We start from the raw sequence: 12,781 nt of genomic DNA, 5'->3' as shown, positions 1-12,781 counted from the left end.
CACCCATTCATTTTTCATCTAAATCACATACGAGACAAGTACCCCGCATAGAAATTAGCACGTGTTTAGGTCATCAGTATTAGAAAGAAACCCACGAGGCAATGTTTAAATAAGCCTTCTTTATTATTTAAGGTTTGTTCGATTTTGGTTAGTTTTTGCTTGTTTATTTAATTATATTTATAAAATAATTTTTTTAAAAACCTTTTTATATCCTTTCCCACTTTCCTTCCGTTAAATATGAAGTAATAATAAACGTCTTCATTATTTATTTGTTTTTATTTTCGCACCATTTATTCTTTTATAAACAATTTTTAAGAAATTTTAAGCATGGTGATTTCAATGTGGACCAATCAGAGAGTAAAAAATGCTTACGGTATAACCGGTCAACCTTATCTTTATATAAAGTAAGTCCTATTTCGGATTAATCATTTCATCAAATAGATGAAATTGGAAAAGTGCACACAAAGGACGTAATTTTTAGCATTTATTATAGCAATTTAATAAAATATTAATAAAGAAAAGCTAAAATAGAAAACTTAAAAGCATAATATATTGGCGACGATGCCCAGAGTGAAGGCAAAACTCTAAAAGGACTCAAAGGCCACCAATTATTTTAGTTATTTACAGTTTCCTGCCACTACCATTCCGAAATACTCAAAACGACACTCAACGCTAAGTGCATGGAAGTAGCAAAAAGTGGAAGTAGCAAAAAAGTGGGATTTCGTGCTTTCCTTTTCAATTCCTTTTGCCGTTCGTCTTTTAGTAGGACCCACCAGATTGTGTGTTGCTGAGGTGGCAAACAGACGAAAAGGTAAAGGAAAAAGTTAAAAAAACCAAAGGAATTGCACTTTCTGGCAAAGCAAGTCCTTCCACGACGAACTTCAACCCTCTCCTCTGTTTAACACAAAAGCTATTTAACCTCAAAAAATCAAAACCCAATTATCAATATCATCAGAAAAGTCCGAAAAAGTGATTGAATCATGTTATTACTGTGTAAATATCAGTGTATTGAAGAGCTTCTTCAACTACTACTGCATGTATATATGTGTGTGTATATATATATATATTAGGGTTGTAAAATGGAAGAGAAGATGGTTATGAATTCCAGACGTTACGCATGTCCAAAATTGGCAGGTGACTATTTGCTTGAGAGACCAATCAACTTCAATCTTTTTGCATATTGGTCATTCACTACCCCGATTTTTGCGCATTTTCTGATTTTTGTACGTTACTCAGTGTGTCCAATTTCTCATGTTATGGACCAAACAACACTGAAGACCTTTTTCTTTTCTTTTTTGTATAGATATAGATATAGATTGCATCAATATAATCCAAACCCAGATGGATTGTTGAATTGGTTGGATTGTTGTCCAAGTGGTGGTGTGTCCTTTTGTGGAAATTGTAACAGGGTGGACAACTTTGTTCACATCTGTGCACATTCATGAGACAACTTAAATACACACAGACACACACATACTCTCTCTCTATCTCTCTATTTCTCTAGTGTTGTTGTGTGTGTAGGTTTTCAAGAAACAACTCCTGCTTTCTCTGCGAATCAAAGTGATGGATTTAGGAGGGTATGAAGGGAATGGGGCTGATGAAGACCAAGAAGCCTCAAATTCTCAAAAGGGCAAGAGAACCTATCATCGCCACAATGTTCAACAGATTCAGCAGCTTGAAACGTAAGACCACTTGTTGTTTTTATGAATTTTCATTGAATGGTCTTGATGACCATTTTTAATTTGACCCTTTTGTTTATAAAAGAGAATTGATTTGAATTTATGATATGTGTGTAAATGGAGGCCTTCATTTTTACTTTCTCATTGATTTTAATTTATGTATATCTTCCTCCATTAATTTTCTTTATGCAGGATTAATGATTAAAGACTGTTGTTTTAGTATACACGAATGTGTTTTACTTCTTTTTTTCTTTTCTTTTCAATTGAGTCTTTATTAAATCTATATAGATGGTCTTTGATAATGACAATCAAGGTTTTTGAATTTGTTTGGTTTATGTGGTTAATCAAAGTTTTTCTCTGAATGCTTTTTAGTATATATATGGTTAGTTTTTTATATGGGATTCTATTGAATCTGTGAATGAGGTTGTTCTTTTTGGCTCTCCTGATACATGAAGGTGATTTTTTTTTTTTGTCTGATGGGAATGAAGGTTCTTCAAGGAATGCCCACATCCAGATGAGAAACAAAGGCGTCAATTGAGCAGAGAGTTGGGCCTTGAGTCTAGGCAGGTCAAGTTTTGGTTTCAAAACAAGAGGACTCAAACAAAGGTGCTCTCTTCTTCTCACCCTGCATTTTTGTTTTTATCATATAATGTGCATCGTTACTTGTTATTCTGCCTCAAAGATGGCGATTCTAACTTTGCTTGCTATGATTCAGACTCAGCATGAGCGAGCTGATAACTACACTCTTCGAACAGAAAATGAGAAAATCCAATGTGAGAACCTCGCAATTAGAGAGGCTCTGAAGACTGTGACATGCCATGATTGTGGCGGTCAGCCCTTTAGGAACGAAGAGCAACAGCATAACATAGAGAGATTACATATAGAAAATGCTCAACTAAAACAAGAGGTTTGCTTTGATTTTTGGAAGTTTATCAGGGCACATTGAATTTTCATTGTTCACTGTCCATTTACTTTAAATTTTGTCATGGTATACATGTCTTGCAGCATGAAAGAGTGTCTATCCTTGTCAGCAAGTTCCTAGGAAAACCAGTCACACAAGTCCTGCCTCTGTCGCCCGCCCTAAGATCTTCAATGGATTTTCCAGTAGAAAGTTACCCAGGGCATGGGATGGCAGTCCCTTCATTTGATCTTGTCTCAGGCAATCTTAACAATCCCACACTGCCATACCAGTTGAATCTGAATGGAATCCAAGAGATTGAAAAATCACTAGCAATTGGGACTGCTGTCAGCGCCATGGATGAATTGATCAAGCTTTTGCGAGTCAATGAGCCTGTGTGGTACAAGTCCCCTACTAGTGAAAGATACGTTCTTCATCGTGACAGCTATGACAAGCTTTCCTCTCGAGTTAATCACTTCAAAAATTCCAGTGCTCGGATTGAATCTTCAAAATATTCGGGTGTGGTGATGATGCCTGGAATGCGCTTGGTTGACATGTTTTTGGACTCGGTTAACTCTGATACTCTCCTTTTACTATGTCCCTTTGAATCTAAACTCTAACTTGAATTGTATGATATAATTGCTTTAATTCTGCAGGCTAAATGGGTGGATCTTTTTCCTACTATTGTTACAAAAGCAAGGACAATTGAAGTAATTGATACGGGAATGTTAGGAAATCAGGATGATTCCTTACAGCTGGTATATTGCCTGAAAGTCCATGTAAATAATTCGTATTCCATTAATTAAATTCTGAAAAAGTTAAGTATGTCAAAATGAACCTTTGACACAGATCTACGAACAAATGCATATTTTGTCACCTCTTGTGGCACCTCGAGAATTCTTCTTCCTCCGTTTTTGCCGACAACTCGAACCAGGTGTTTGGGTGGTGGTGGATGTGTCATATGATTACTTCAGAGAGAACCCTCATAGCCCTCTTCGCACTTGGAAGCTTCCATCTGGTTGCATGATTCAAGATATGTCCAATGGGTGCTCCAGGGTGAGTTCTATAATAATTTTTATTATTTTTGCGTACATATATGGTGCAAATTAAAGCTAGGTCTTCATCTTCTGAGAAACATCTTACCCCTTGTTGTAACTCAAGATAGGGTTGGTTTTATATTTAGTGCCCCAGAAGTAATATTCTTTGATCTATAATCAATGTTACATTAAAATATAAGCTGACGAGTTACAACCCTGCATTTTCCTGTTGGGTTATTAAAGAACCTTTCATTGTCCATTCTATGAGGTGACATTATGTGATTAGTTAATTTACTTTGTATTATTTGAGTGGGTATAGTGGAGAGGAACTGAATTTATAGATAATGAAATGCCATTGGAAACATTATTCATCTTCAAAATGACCACTGGCTAGTTAGCCCGGTCCTGCAGATTCCCAAAGGATGGGAGGGAGCCAGTCTATCTGGCGCTGGGACTGGGGGGAGCCAGTCTATCTGTTGAGCTTAGGAAAAAGCTACCAGATAATGAAAATAGAATCTCTGAAATGAATTGAAATAGTTTTGTTGTCGTTTACCAAAAAAAAAAAAGGATGGTTGTGCATGCCTCACTTGGGCCACACATTATCTCATGTCAATGATCAGAGCATATCATCATTACCGATTTAATGTTGCTTTATTAACAGCAGATATAGAGTTATTTTCTTTTTTTATCTACACGCACCTTTTTCATTTATTATCATTTATCACAGTAATGGTAGTACCGCTAGTAGCATATGATCTTTAGGCATACATTGATGTTGTTTCATACTTACCCAATTAACCCAACGACATTTATATGCTTCATGTTTGTAATTATGGTGCCTCTGATATCAGGTTGAGCTTTGACACCCACTTCTTAATTTGATAGGTTACTTGGGTGGAACTGGTTGAAGTTGACGATAAATCCCTAACTCATCGTCTCTATAGAGACTTAGTGTTTAATTCTTCAGCATATGGGGCAGAGCGATGGGTTGTTACTCTACAAAGGATGTGTTTGAGGCTGGCATACTCAATGGGCGAAAACTCACCAAGTCGTGAACTTGGAGGGGGTACTCATTGTCAACTATCAAACTCGTGCCTTTCTTAATTCCCTTTTTTTTTTAAAAAAAAAAAAAAAGGTTCTTTAACCTTTTCATTTGGGTTTGATAGTTCTCTATGTTGTCCAGTGATCAATAATCCTGACGGTAAAAGAAGCATAATGCAGCTTTCACACAGGATGATGAAGAATTTTTGTTCAATACTAAGCATGTCCAATAAAGTGGATTTCCCTCATTTCACGGAGCTGAACAATAGTGGGGTTAGAGTCTCTGTTCGGATGAGTGACGAACCTGGCCAACCTAGTGGGATGGTGGTTAGTGCTGCAACCTCCTTATGGCTCCCTCTTTCATGGGAGACACTTTATAATTTCTTTAGAGACATGAATACGAGATCTCAGGTCCGTGAAACATTTTAATCTTAATCTGGTCATTGTATATGGGACTGTTAGGAAATCAATAACAATAATGGGGCCTTAACTGTTGAGATTTTCTTCCTTTTGTCTATAGTGGGATGTGCTCTCCAGTGGAAGTCCAGTGCACGAGATTGCAAACATCTCCATGGGCACTCATCCTGAAAACAGTGTCTATGTTATTCAGGTATTTCATTTTCTAACTTCATTGCTATCTGGGGTGTGCAAAAACCAGTTGCTTGAAATATCAACTTCATTTCCCAGTGGAATTTAATTACTTCCTAAAAATGATAATAGGATAAAAAAATGTTGAGGTCATTCGTGGAAAACTTTAAGGTGATCTCCTAATAACAAATTTGAAGAAAATAAATGCTCACTAACAATGTTATTACCAAAGTTGGTTGGTTGGTTGCTTCTTTTTTTTCTGGATGTTTTTTGGTTGCTTGCTTCCATGTCAAATTGAATCAACTAGTTAAACAGTTTTTCCACATAAACACAAAGAAACAAAACCTATTCTTGCAACACTGCCACAGACAGTGAAACCTATTTATTCGAAGCGCTCCAAAGTAAGGAAAAGCTAGAATCAGTCTATATTCATGTAACATGTGATTGCTTAAACTTTTTGGCGGGATATATCTCATCTTTCTTAGTCTGATTACTAAGTTGTCAGTTCAAATCACGAGTTCACTAAAATTTAATGTGTTGGTTTCCATGAAGCAGCCTTTTGTCCCCAATGAGAGCAACATGCTGATACTTCAAGAGAACTGCGTAGACTCTTTGGGAGCACTAGTAGTCTACGCTCCCTTAGACATACCTGCTGTCAGGTCACTTATAAGTGGTGAGGACTCTGCAAGCATACAAATACTTCCATCAGGGTTCACAATGTGCGGTAGCGGCTGTCTTGACAAAGGAACTGGAGCTTCAGCCAGCACAAGCACCTGCAGGTCTTGTGGTTCGCTTCTCACCGTGGCTTTCCAGATACTGGTCTGCACCCTGTCGTCCTCAAAGCAGCTGAATATGGATTCCGTGGCTACTGTCAATACCCTTATCAGCTCCACCGTTCAGAAGATCAAGGCTGCTTTAGATTGCACTAATGTGGATTGAAACAAGGAAGGCGTTTTCAATTTTTTGTGGTGCTGCTGTTTTATGTAAAGATTGTTGAAGACACATATGGTGTCCCTTCCGAAATCAGCTGATTAAAACAACCGATTTTGCATGTATATGTTAAATTTTTTAATTCTGTTCTAATTTTGACAGAAATGTGGCATGTACACAGATTGTGTTCTATTTTCTTTGCTTCTCTGCTTTCCAGAACTATGCGTTTGAGAGGTCCTAGTTGGAAGAAGATTAGGGTGGAATACTGTCTAATAAAGACTTCAGCTAATAATTTCTCTCAGTTTATGTCCGGATATTTGGTACATGAACTATTTGTAGTAAGTATGACATTAGATATTAATTTTATGAAAAATTTGAGTAAAATAAATTGTGTTGAATCTAAGAAATAGGTATCTCATTCCGAGTGGGAGTACGTATAAGTTTAACATTTTTTATGGAGCTGCCCATTCATATAGGTACATTTTTATACATAAATATATATATACACACACATTTCAGGATGGCAATGGGATAGTTTGGGGCGAGAAACACCATTCCCATCCTCGCTTAAAATAACTACCCACATTCCCGTCCCGTTTAATAAATAGGAAGGAAAAAAGGGAATAAAAATAATATTCGACTTCTCATGCAAAACTTATTGTTGTAGCATCAAAATAATACATAAAAGTTTTCAAATAAGAATAATACAAAAAAATATTTAGTGGTTGAAATATAATAAACTAAGATTTACTTAATATATTCTTACAATTATTGAATATAAAATAAAGTATAAGGATAAAATTATAAATTATCATTATGAACAATCATTTAACCATCCCTATAACCGCCGCTCTAAACAGACGGACAGGTATTTTACCATCCCTTCGTACAGCCCATGACAAGTTTTCCGTGTTACCTACCGAAAAATTAGTAATAATATGATGTGACAAGCTGTTTCGTAGATCTAAAAATGCAGTTTCCAGTTCCAGATTTTCCAGAGAATGCACTACAAAACCTAGCAGAGAATATATCAAACACGCATGCTATTAAATTGATTTGTAGAACTAGAACACATAGCAAGGTATATATTAAAAAAAAAAAAAAAAAATTGATAATCCAGTCTAGAAATTAGGAAAAGAATTACAAAAGGATGTAAAAGTTTGATCTACTTGAGATGCAGAAAAATAATTCTTATGAAGCATTACAAACCAAGTCAGAACAGCAGAGCTAAACGGGTTGAAGAGAAAAAAAGACGAGGAGATGAGATTTTGCAAAGCCGAAGATACGGGTTATTTAACCCGACCATTAATCCCCTAGCTTTGTAGTATCATCAGCTGAAAGCGCAATTGCCATTATATGTACCTGTATCAACTCCACAACCTGTCAAAAATCTGTGTCATCGAAAGAAAGTACTGCAAGAATTTGCCATTGAGACCACTATAAGCAAAGGCGAATTCTATGCTCTTCCATCTCTTCACCACTTATCATCGACGACTGGGCATTTCTCTCCACTATACATCTCTTGTAGGGCACGAAGCCCCTCGTGAAACTGCCAGCACTGGCTTTTGGCTCTTTCTCAGCTGGTTTACGCAGGAACTCCCTTTCAAAAGAATCTAGGCAACTTTGGGTCTCCACCATCCAATTTTTATTACCATCTTCCTCCGCATTTGCTGATCCAGTGTTCGAACCAGTCCAAAATCCTTCCTTTTGAATAGCACAGTTTTGGGTTTCTCTACTATCAGTGAATGGATGTGGTTTTATTGGAATTGGCTTCTGTGGTTGAAGGGAGTAAAATGATGTCCCTCCACTAAAAGCCCATGGCAGAGAACCACAAGTAGCTTCTGGTGGATGTGAATTTTTATTTGGAAACTGCGTGTAATAGAGTGCTGCAGGTGCTCCATGCATTGGACTCCATGTACATTCAGTGTTACCGTGTACCAGTTCCGTATTCACTAAACTTAATGGCAATGTCTGCACAGGTCTCCCATCACTCGTGTCTGGAGATGCTGACTTGCAAGCTCCCATGGTTGGAGAAGATGGTCTGCAAGAATCTGTAACTAATACAGTCTTTCCAAAAAGTTTCAGGCTCTGCATAGATGCTACATCAGCTGAACCTTCTTTAACAAAATCATTGTCTTGGTCAAGCAATTCCACCTTCTGGCCATTGGAGCAAATACAACGAACACAAAGTTAATATGTAGAATAACAAATTGAGATTATTAAAAGGAAACAGAAAGCTGAGGGCTAGTTGGAAAATTACCACGGGAACTTCCTCATCCGAGCCTGAACTAGCAGCTACTTGGACTGGCAAAAGAGATCCGTTTTCTTCTGAACATCGATTGGTTTCGAGTAAGAAGCCATAGGGGTTTACATCAGCAGCAGACGAAACTGGTGATAAACTACCATTTGGGGTATTCGATTCTGTAGTACCCAGTGTATCTGAACCAATTGTAGACAATACTGAAGTTGGAGACTGGTTCTCTTGGTCTGAAATTGACAAATTTGGAGATGCTGAACTTCTTACTTGATCTGGAAACAGGGTTCCAATTTTAACAGGCGGTACCGATTTACGAGGATATGGGTGCATAGGTTTCCTCTTTGGACGAGGAGGAGGAATTTCAATGGAGTTCACTGCATCGTTGCTACTCTCACGAACCAACTGATTGCAAAAGAGAACATCTGAATCAGAATGGCACGGAATATGAAGTGGGCAAACCCTTGAAAACGTTTGCACGCCTTGGGGTCATATAAATTTAACTTACTTCAAAATATAGCATTGAGATGTAATCATAGATAATGGACATGGAGGAACAGCAGTAAACCTTAGAAAAGAATTTTTGAGCATGGCTCCTAATCTGAACTGCAGTTTTGGTACCCACATGCTCTGTAGAAGATTGAAGTAACCTAAGTATATATCAAAGGCAAAGAAGCAGGCTCAAAAACCAGAAAGCATCAATGTCAACTAAAATTATACCTTCTATTCTTCGCCAAGCCCGACCATGCAGCTTTAAAGCTTCAAGGAACTTCTTATGCTCTTCTTCTGTCCACCTTTCTCTCTGTTTTGTAATTGTGTATGGTTTTCTCACCTGTTAAAATAGGGATTAAAAAGAATGAATACCAAAGAAAATGGAAACTACAGGCCATTCTCAAAATGGAAGCATGTCATAGAGCGCACAAAGACCTTTGGAGCATAGTCATCCCTAGTAGGAAACTGCTCCTTCAGCTGGATGCCAGTTAAGGAATTGGGGCCAGCATCCAATGAAATACAATTGCCTGTAGGAAGAACCATGTCTGACCAGGTAGCTCCACTTTGATCCTATATCAGATAGAATTCAATTGCTGTCAAGAGGAGTCCGTTCAATGTTGTAACAGATTTTCAATGAGTGTCCAGAAGTTCCAACTAAGAGCAGATATTGAAAATGGTTTTCAGGAACAATACCAAAAGACTTTGAATTTTCATGGAAAGTTCGGGTCAAAAACACAGCTTCCACTTTAGCTGAAGTAAAACCAGTTTTCCTTCACTCCAATCATATGCAAAGTGATTGTATTTCTAAAATTATAATTTTTTATTATCTAAGCAAGCATCTCTCTTCTGCCTCAGTATCATTTATAAACCTTCTAGCGAAATCCTTTACCCAGTGAAAGAAAAGAAAAAAAATATATATCCATAAATTATCTCCAACATATTCTTAAAGTTAGGCTAAAAGATTGTGATTGGCACTATTTTCTTGGCTTTTCTCACGGTTCTAATATTTCCAAGTGAAAAAGTGAATTCAGAATTATTCCTCACAACATTGACATAATTTCATTGAATCCTAAATTCAATAGTGACAGATTATCTACCATTCTCTATACCTGACCAGAAACAGACTGAGATTGCAAAAACTTCCAAGGCAAACAAGGAGAGACACAAATATAAATGATATAAACCAACCAGTATACCGGAATCTAGCTACTTCAATGCACCACAACTACAAACCACATACAAGAAAGAAATCAGGTAAAAATAAATTACATAATGAATAATTAAACAATGTGAAATCCCAATTCCCCTTTGTTTAGACACTCCATGAAAATTGGATGGAAGTAGGACAAATCTGGAGGAAACTAATACAGTCCATAATTATATTTTTCTTGAATTATACACTCCAAAATTTTCATTTTATGAAATTATTGAAAACAAACCCCATCGACGTGACAGAATGCAACCTCACAATTTTCTTTTCTCCAGACCACCACCACCATTAAAATTTCTCATGGTGTAAATACAAAAGCCAATATTTAATACCATTAGATAATTTAACCAATTTGATTTTGGACGGTAAATCGAAAATTTGACCTGGATTCATTACCCATAAAGAGAAAGTCATAGTGAATCCCATAAAGAGAAAGTCATAGTTTCATGTGACTCTTTAACGAAACAACTTTGCTCCAGAACATAAACAGAAAAGTAAATTAAGTGATCTATATACGGTGTTCTACAAGATAAATAAATAAATTACCATCAAAAGATGCATCAAAGCAGTCAAATAACCATTCAAACAACACAAAATAAAAACCCAGAAATTACAAATAAAAATATAAGTTTTTTAGCCTAGATATTGCATACCTCTATAGCCATAGCTTCTGAAACCATCCTATTCTGTTTGAATTCGATCCCACTTTCTCCTTTAGCGCACACAACTTCAATTCGTAGTAACAACAACTGCTTTATCTTCACTCTGTTCCCCAGAATAAATATAACACAAACTGTTCATAAATTAGAGCTGCTTCTTTCTCCAAAGCTCCAAATTGATTTTCCAAACAGTTCAGCACAATCACAAACTCGTCTCTCCATCCAAACAAAACAAAGAAACACCGAACTCTTTCTTCATTATATCCACCAAATCTCCAGTTTTCACCTCCAGAAACCCTAAAATTAATCGATCCACAGATCGAAAAGACAATTGAAACAACTTGAAGCCTGAAAAAAAGTTCAGGAAGAATATAGCAGAAAATCGCCTAAAATTCACCGAGAACAAGAAAGGTATGGAATTGGTTTTACAGAGAAAAACTTTCAGAGTATGAATTGACTCAGAAATAGCAGAGTAAGAAAGAAATTGCAAGGTTTTGCGAGGAACAGAGATATCTGAAGCGGTGATGTTGCGGCAGACTGTTCGGATGCTGAGAAAGTTGATAGAGAAACTAGAGAGACAAGGAATGAAAACAGAAGAGAGTGAGAGAAGAAGCAGCTTCGGACTCACAAGAACAGAGGCTGAGAGAGAGAGAGAGAGAGAGAGAGAGAGAGAGAGAGGGGGGGGGGGGGGGGGGGATGTGAATTGAATAAATTTTGGTTTCTGAGAGTGAGAAAAAGAAATGAAGAAGAAAGCAGAGGTTGCCACGTCAGATTTCCACTTTTTTCATTTTTACAATATTTTGGAGAAAGATCGAGAAATCGATGGAGTCTTGTGGCTGAGGTCGAAAGAGGGTCACCGACACGTGGCTTTGTATTTTATGGACTTCCGTTTTTTCATTTAATATAGTGGTGCTTTATTATTTTAGTAATCGCTAAATAAAAAAGAAGATAAGATGTACTCGCATGTGCAAATATAAAGAACTATACTTGCACTTTAGTATAGCCACGTGTCTCTTTCTTTGTGCAGATGCAAATTTTCACATGAAATTGGTTGTTGATGTGATTGAGCATGAATCTCCAATTTCATGATTTTCACTATTCCCAAGTCAACTCATAATTTTTTAACCATTTGGATGTTGTGCTGTTTTGTTTATTACCCTTATACAATAGTAGGAAAGTAAAATTAGAAATTTTTGTAATTTAATTTGACCTTAGGTTAAAATCACACAAGCATTCTTAAAAAAAATATAAAGTTAGATTACTTTTTAAAAATAATTGTGAAATATGAAAGCTTGATATGTATTTGCATTATATTATATTGTAAAAGATACATGTGAGAAACACTTTATGAAGTTCAAATAAATATTATTTCTTTTTTTTACTATGTTGGGAATCTCCATTAATAAATTATAAAAGGTTTCTAGCATTTAATTAAATATCTCTTAATTCAATAGTGTGATTTAATTCTCACCCTGAATAGGTATATCTCAATTCTAATACAAAACGTGCAAGTTTGTAATAAATATGACATGAATAAATTTAAAATTAATTTACTTAGATTCTACCTCGTGCACGGTCAACAGCTACGCACAAACAAAAAATAAATGTAAGCATAAATTCAACTAGTTAAGAATAAGGATCAATTAAGTTGATCTAAAATAACAAATTCAAATTTTTTATTTTAAAAGGGTATGAAAGAATTGAATTTAACCGTAGTTGATCATAAGTCATGTTATATAAAAAAAAATGCACAAAATATACTCATGCTATTTAACATGTATATATAAATTCTCAACAATTTAATATATATATCAATTGTCTCCTTAATATCTATTGACCTTTAGTTTTGACCATTTTTTTTTATTTATGAAAACTCCGAAAAAAACTCTTAATGTAACCTTTAAAATTGAAATTTATTATTTATTATTTTTATTTTGTCTTAAAGGCATTTTAAGAATTTAAACTTTTAAATTGACAAAATATCGTTATTTAC

General features: G+C 35.9%; 2 protein-coding genes across 5 annotated transcripts; one reads left to right on the top strand and one right to left on the bottom strand.

Moving 5' to 3' along the window:
- The first annotated feature begins 1,563 nt into the window (after window positions 1-1,563).
- LOC132282135 (homeobox-leucine zipper protein HDG11-like) lies at window positions 1,564-6,182 on the top strand. Its single transcript, XM_059783756.1, has 10 exons — window positions 1,564-1,682; window positions 2,168-2,285; window positions 2,395-2,586; window positions 2,685-3,146; window positions 3,234-3,335; window positions 3,427-3,633; window positions 4,500-4,680; window positions 4,798-5,066; window positions 5,176-5,265; window positions 5,796-6,182. The coding sequence occupies exons 1-10, from the start codon at window positions 1,564-1,566 to the stop codon at window positions 6,180-6,182; spliced, it is 2,127 nt and encodes a 708-aa protein (XP_059639739.1).
- Window positions 6,183-7,264: 1,082 nt separating this feature from the next.
- On the bottom strand, window positions 7,265-11,464 carry LOC132282530 (protein REVEILLE 1-like). Of its 4 annotated transcripts, none has more exons than XM_059784247.1 (6): window positions 10,783-11,464; window positions 9,355-9,489; window positions 9,148-9,259; window positions 8,936-9,057; window positions 8,434-8,832; window positions 7,265-8,330 (listed from the first exon to the last, which is right to left on the bottom strand). In XM_059784247.1, exons 1-6 carry the CDS (start codon window positions 10,807-10,809, stop codon window positions 7,611-7,613), a joined length of 1,515 nt encoding a protein of 504 aa, XP_059640230.1. In that variant the 5' UTR covers window positions 10,810-11,464; the 3' UTR covers window positions 7,265-7,610. The 4 variants fall into 4 exon arrangements, with proteins under 4 accessions (XP_059640230.1, XP_059640231.1, XP_059640232.1 ...); XM_059784248.1 differs by having other exon boundaries at window positions 7,265-8,327; XM_059784249.1 differs by having other exon boundaries at window positions 8,996-9,057.
- Window positions 11,465-12,781: the final 1,317 nt, after the last annotated feature.

This window comes from Cornus florida, unplaced genomic scaffold (genome assembly GCF_030987335.1).
Source record: "Cornus florida cultivar Cherokee Brave unplaced genomic scaffold, ASM3098733v1 CherokeeBrave_3.0.0_Hap2_Chr11, whole genome shotgun sequence".
Lineage (NCBI taxonomy): Eukaryota > Viridiplantae > Streptophyta > Magnoliopsida > Cornales > Cornaceae > Cornus > Cornus florida.
This window is presented reverse-complemented; position numbering and strand designations above follow the sequence as displayed.

Coding starts and splice junctions, on each gene's coding strand:
- LOC132282135 (XM_059783756.1), top strand. CDS start 1,564: ATGGATTTAGGAGGGTATGAAGGGAATGGGGCTGATGAAGACCAAGAA. Junction 3,634..4,499: donor TGTCCAATGGGTGCTCCAGG/GTGAGTTCTATA, acceptor TTAATTTGATAG/GTTACTTGGGTGGAACTGGT. Junction 4,681..4,797: donor AAGTCGTGAACTTGGAGGGG/GTACTCATTGTC, acceptor TATGTTGTCCAG/TGATCAATAATCCTGACGGT.
- LOC132282530 (XM_059784247.1), bottom strand. CDS start 10,809: ATGGTTTCAGAAGCTATGGCTATAGAG. Junction 9,058..9,147: donor GGCTTGGCGAAGAATAGAAG/GTATAATTTTAG, acceptor AATCTTCTACAG/AGCATGTGGGTACCAAAACT. Junction 8,331..8,433: donor CGGATGAGGAAGTTCCCGTG/GTAATTTTCCAA, acceptor TCCAATGGCCAG/AAGGTGGAATTGCTTGACCA.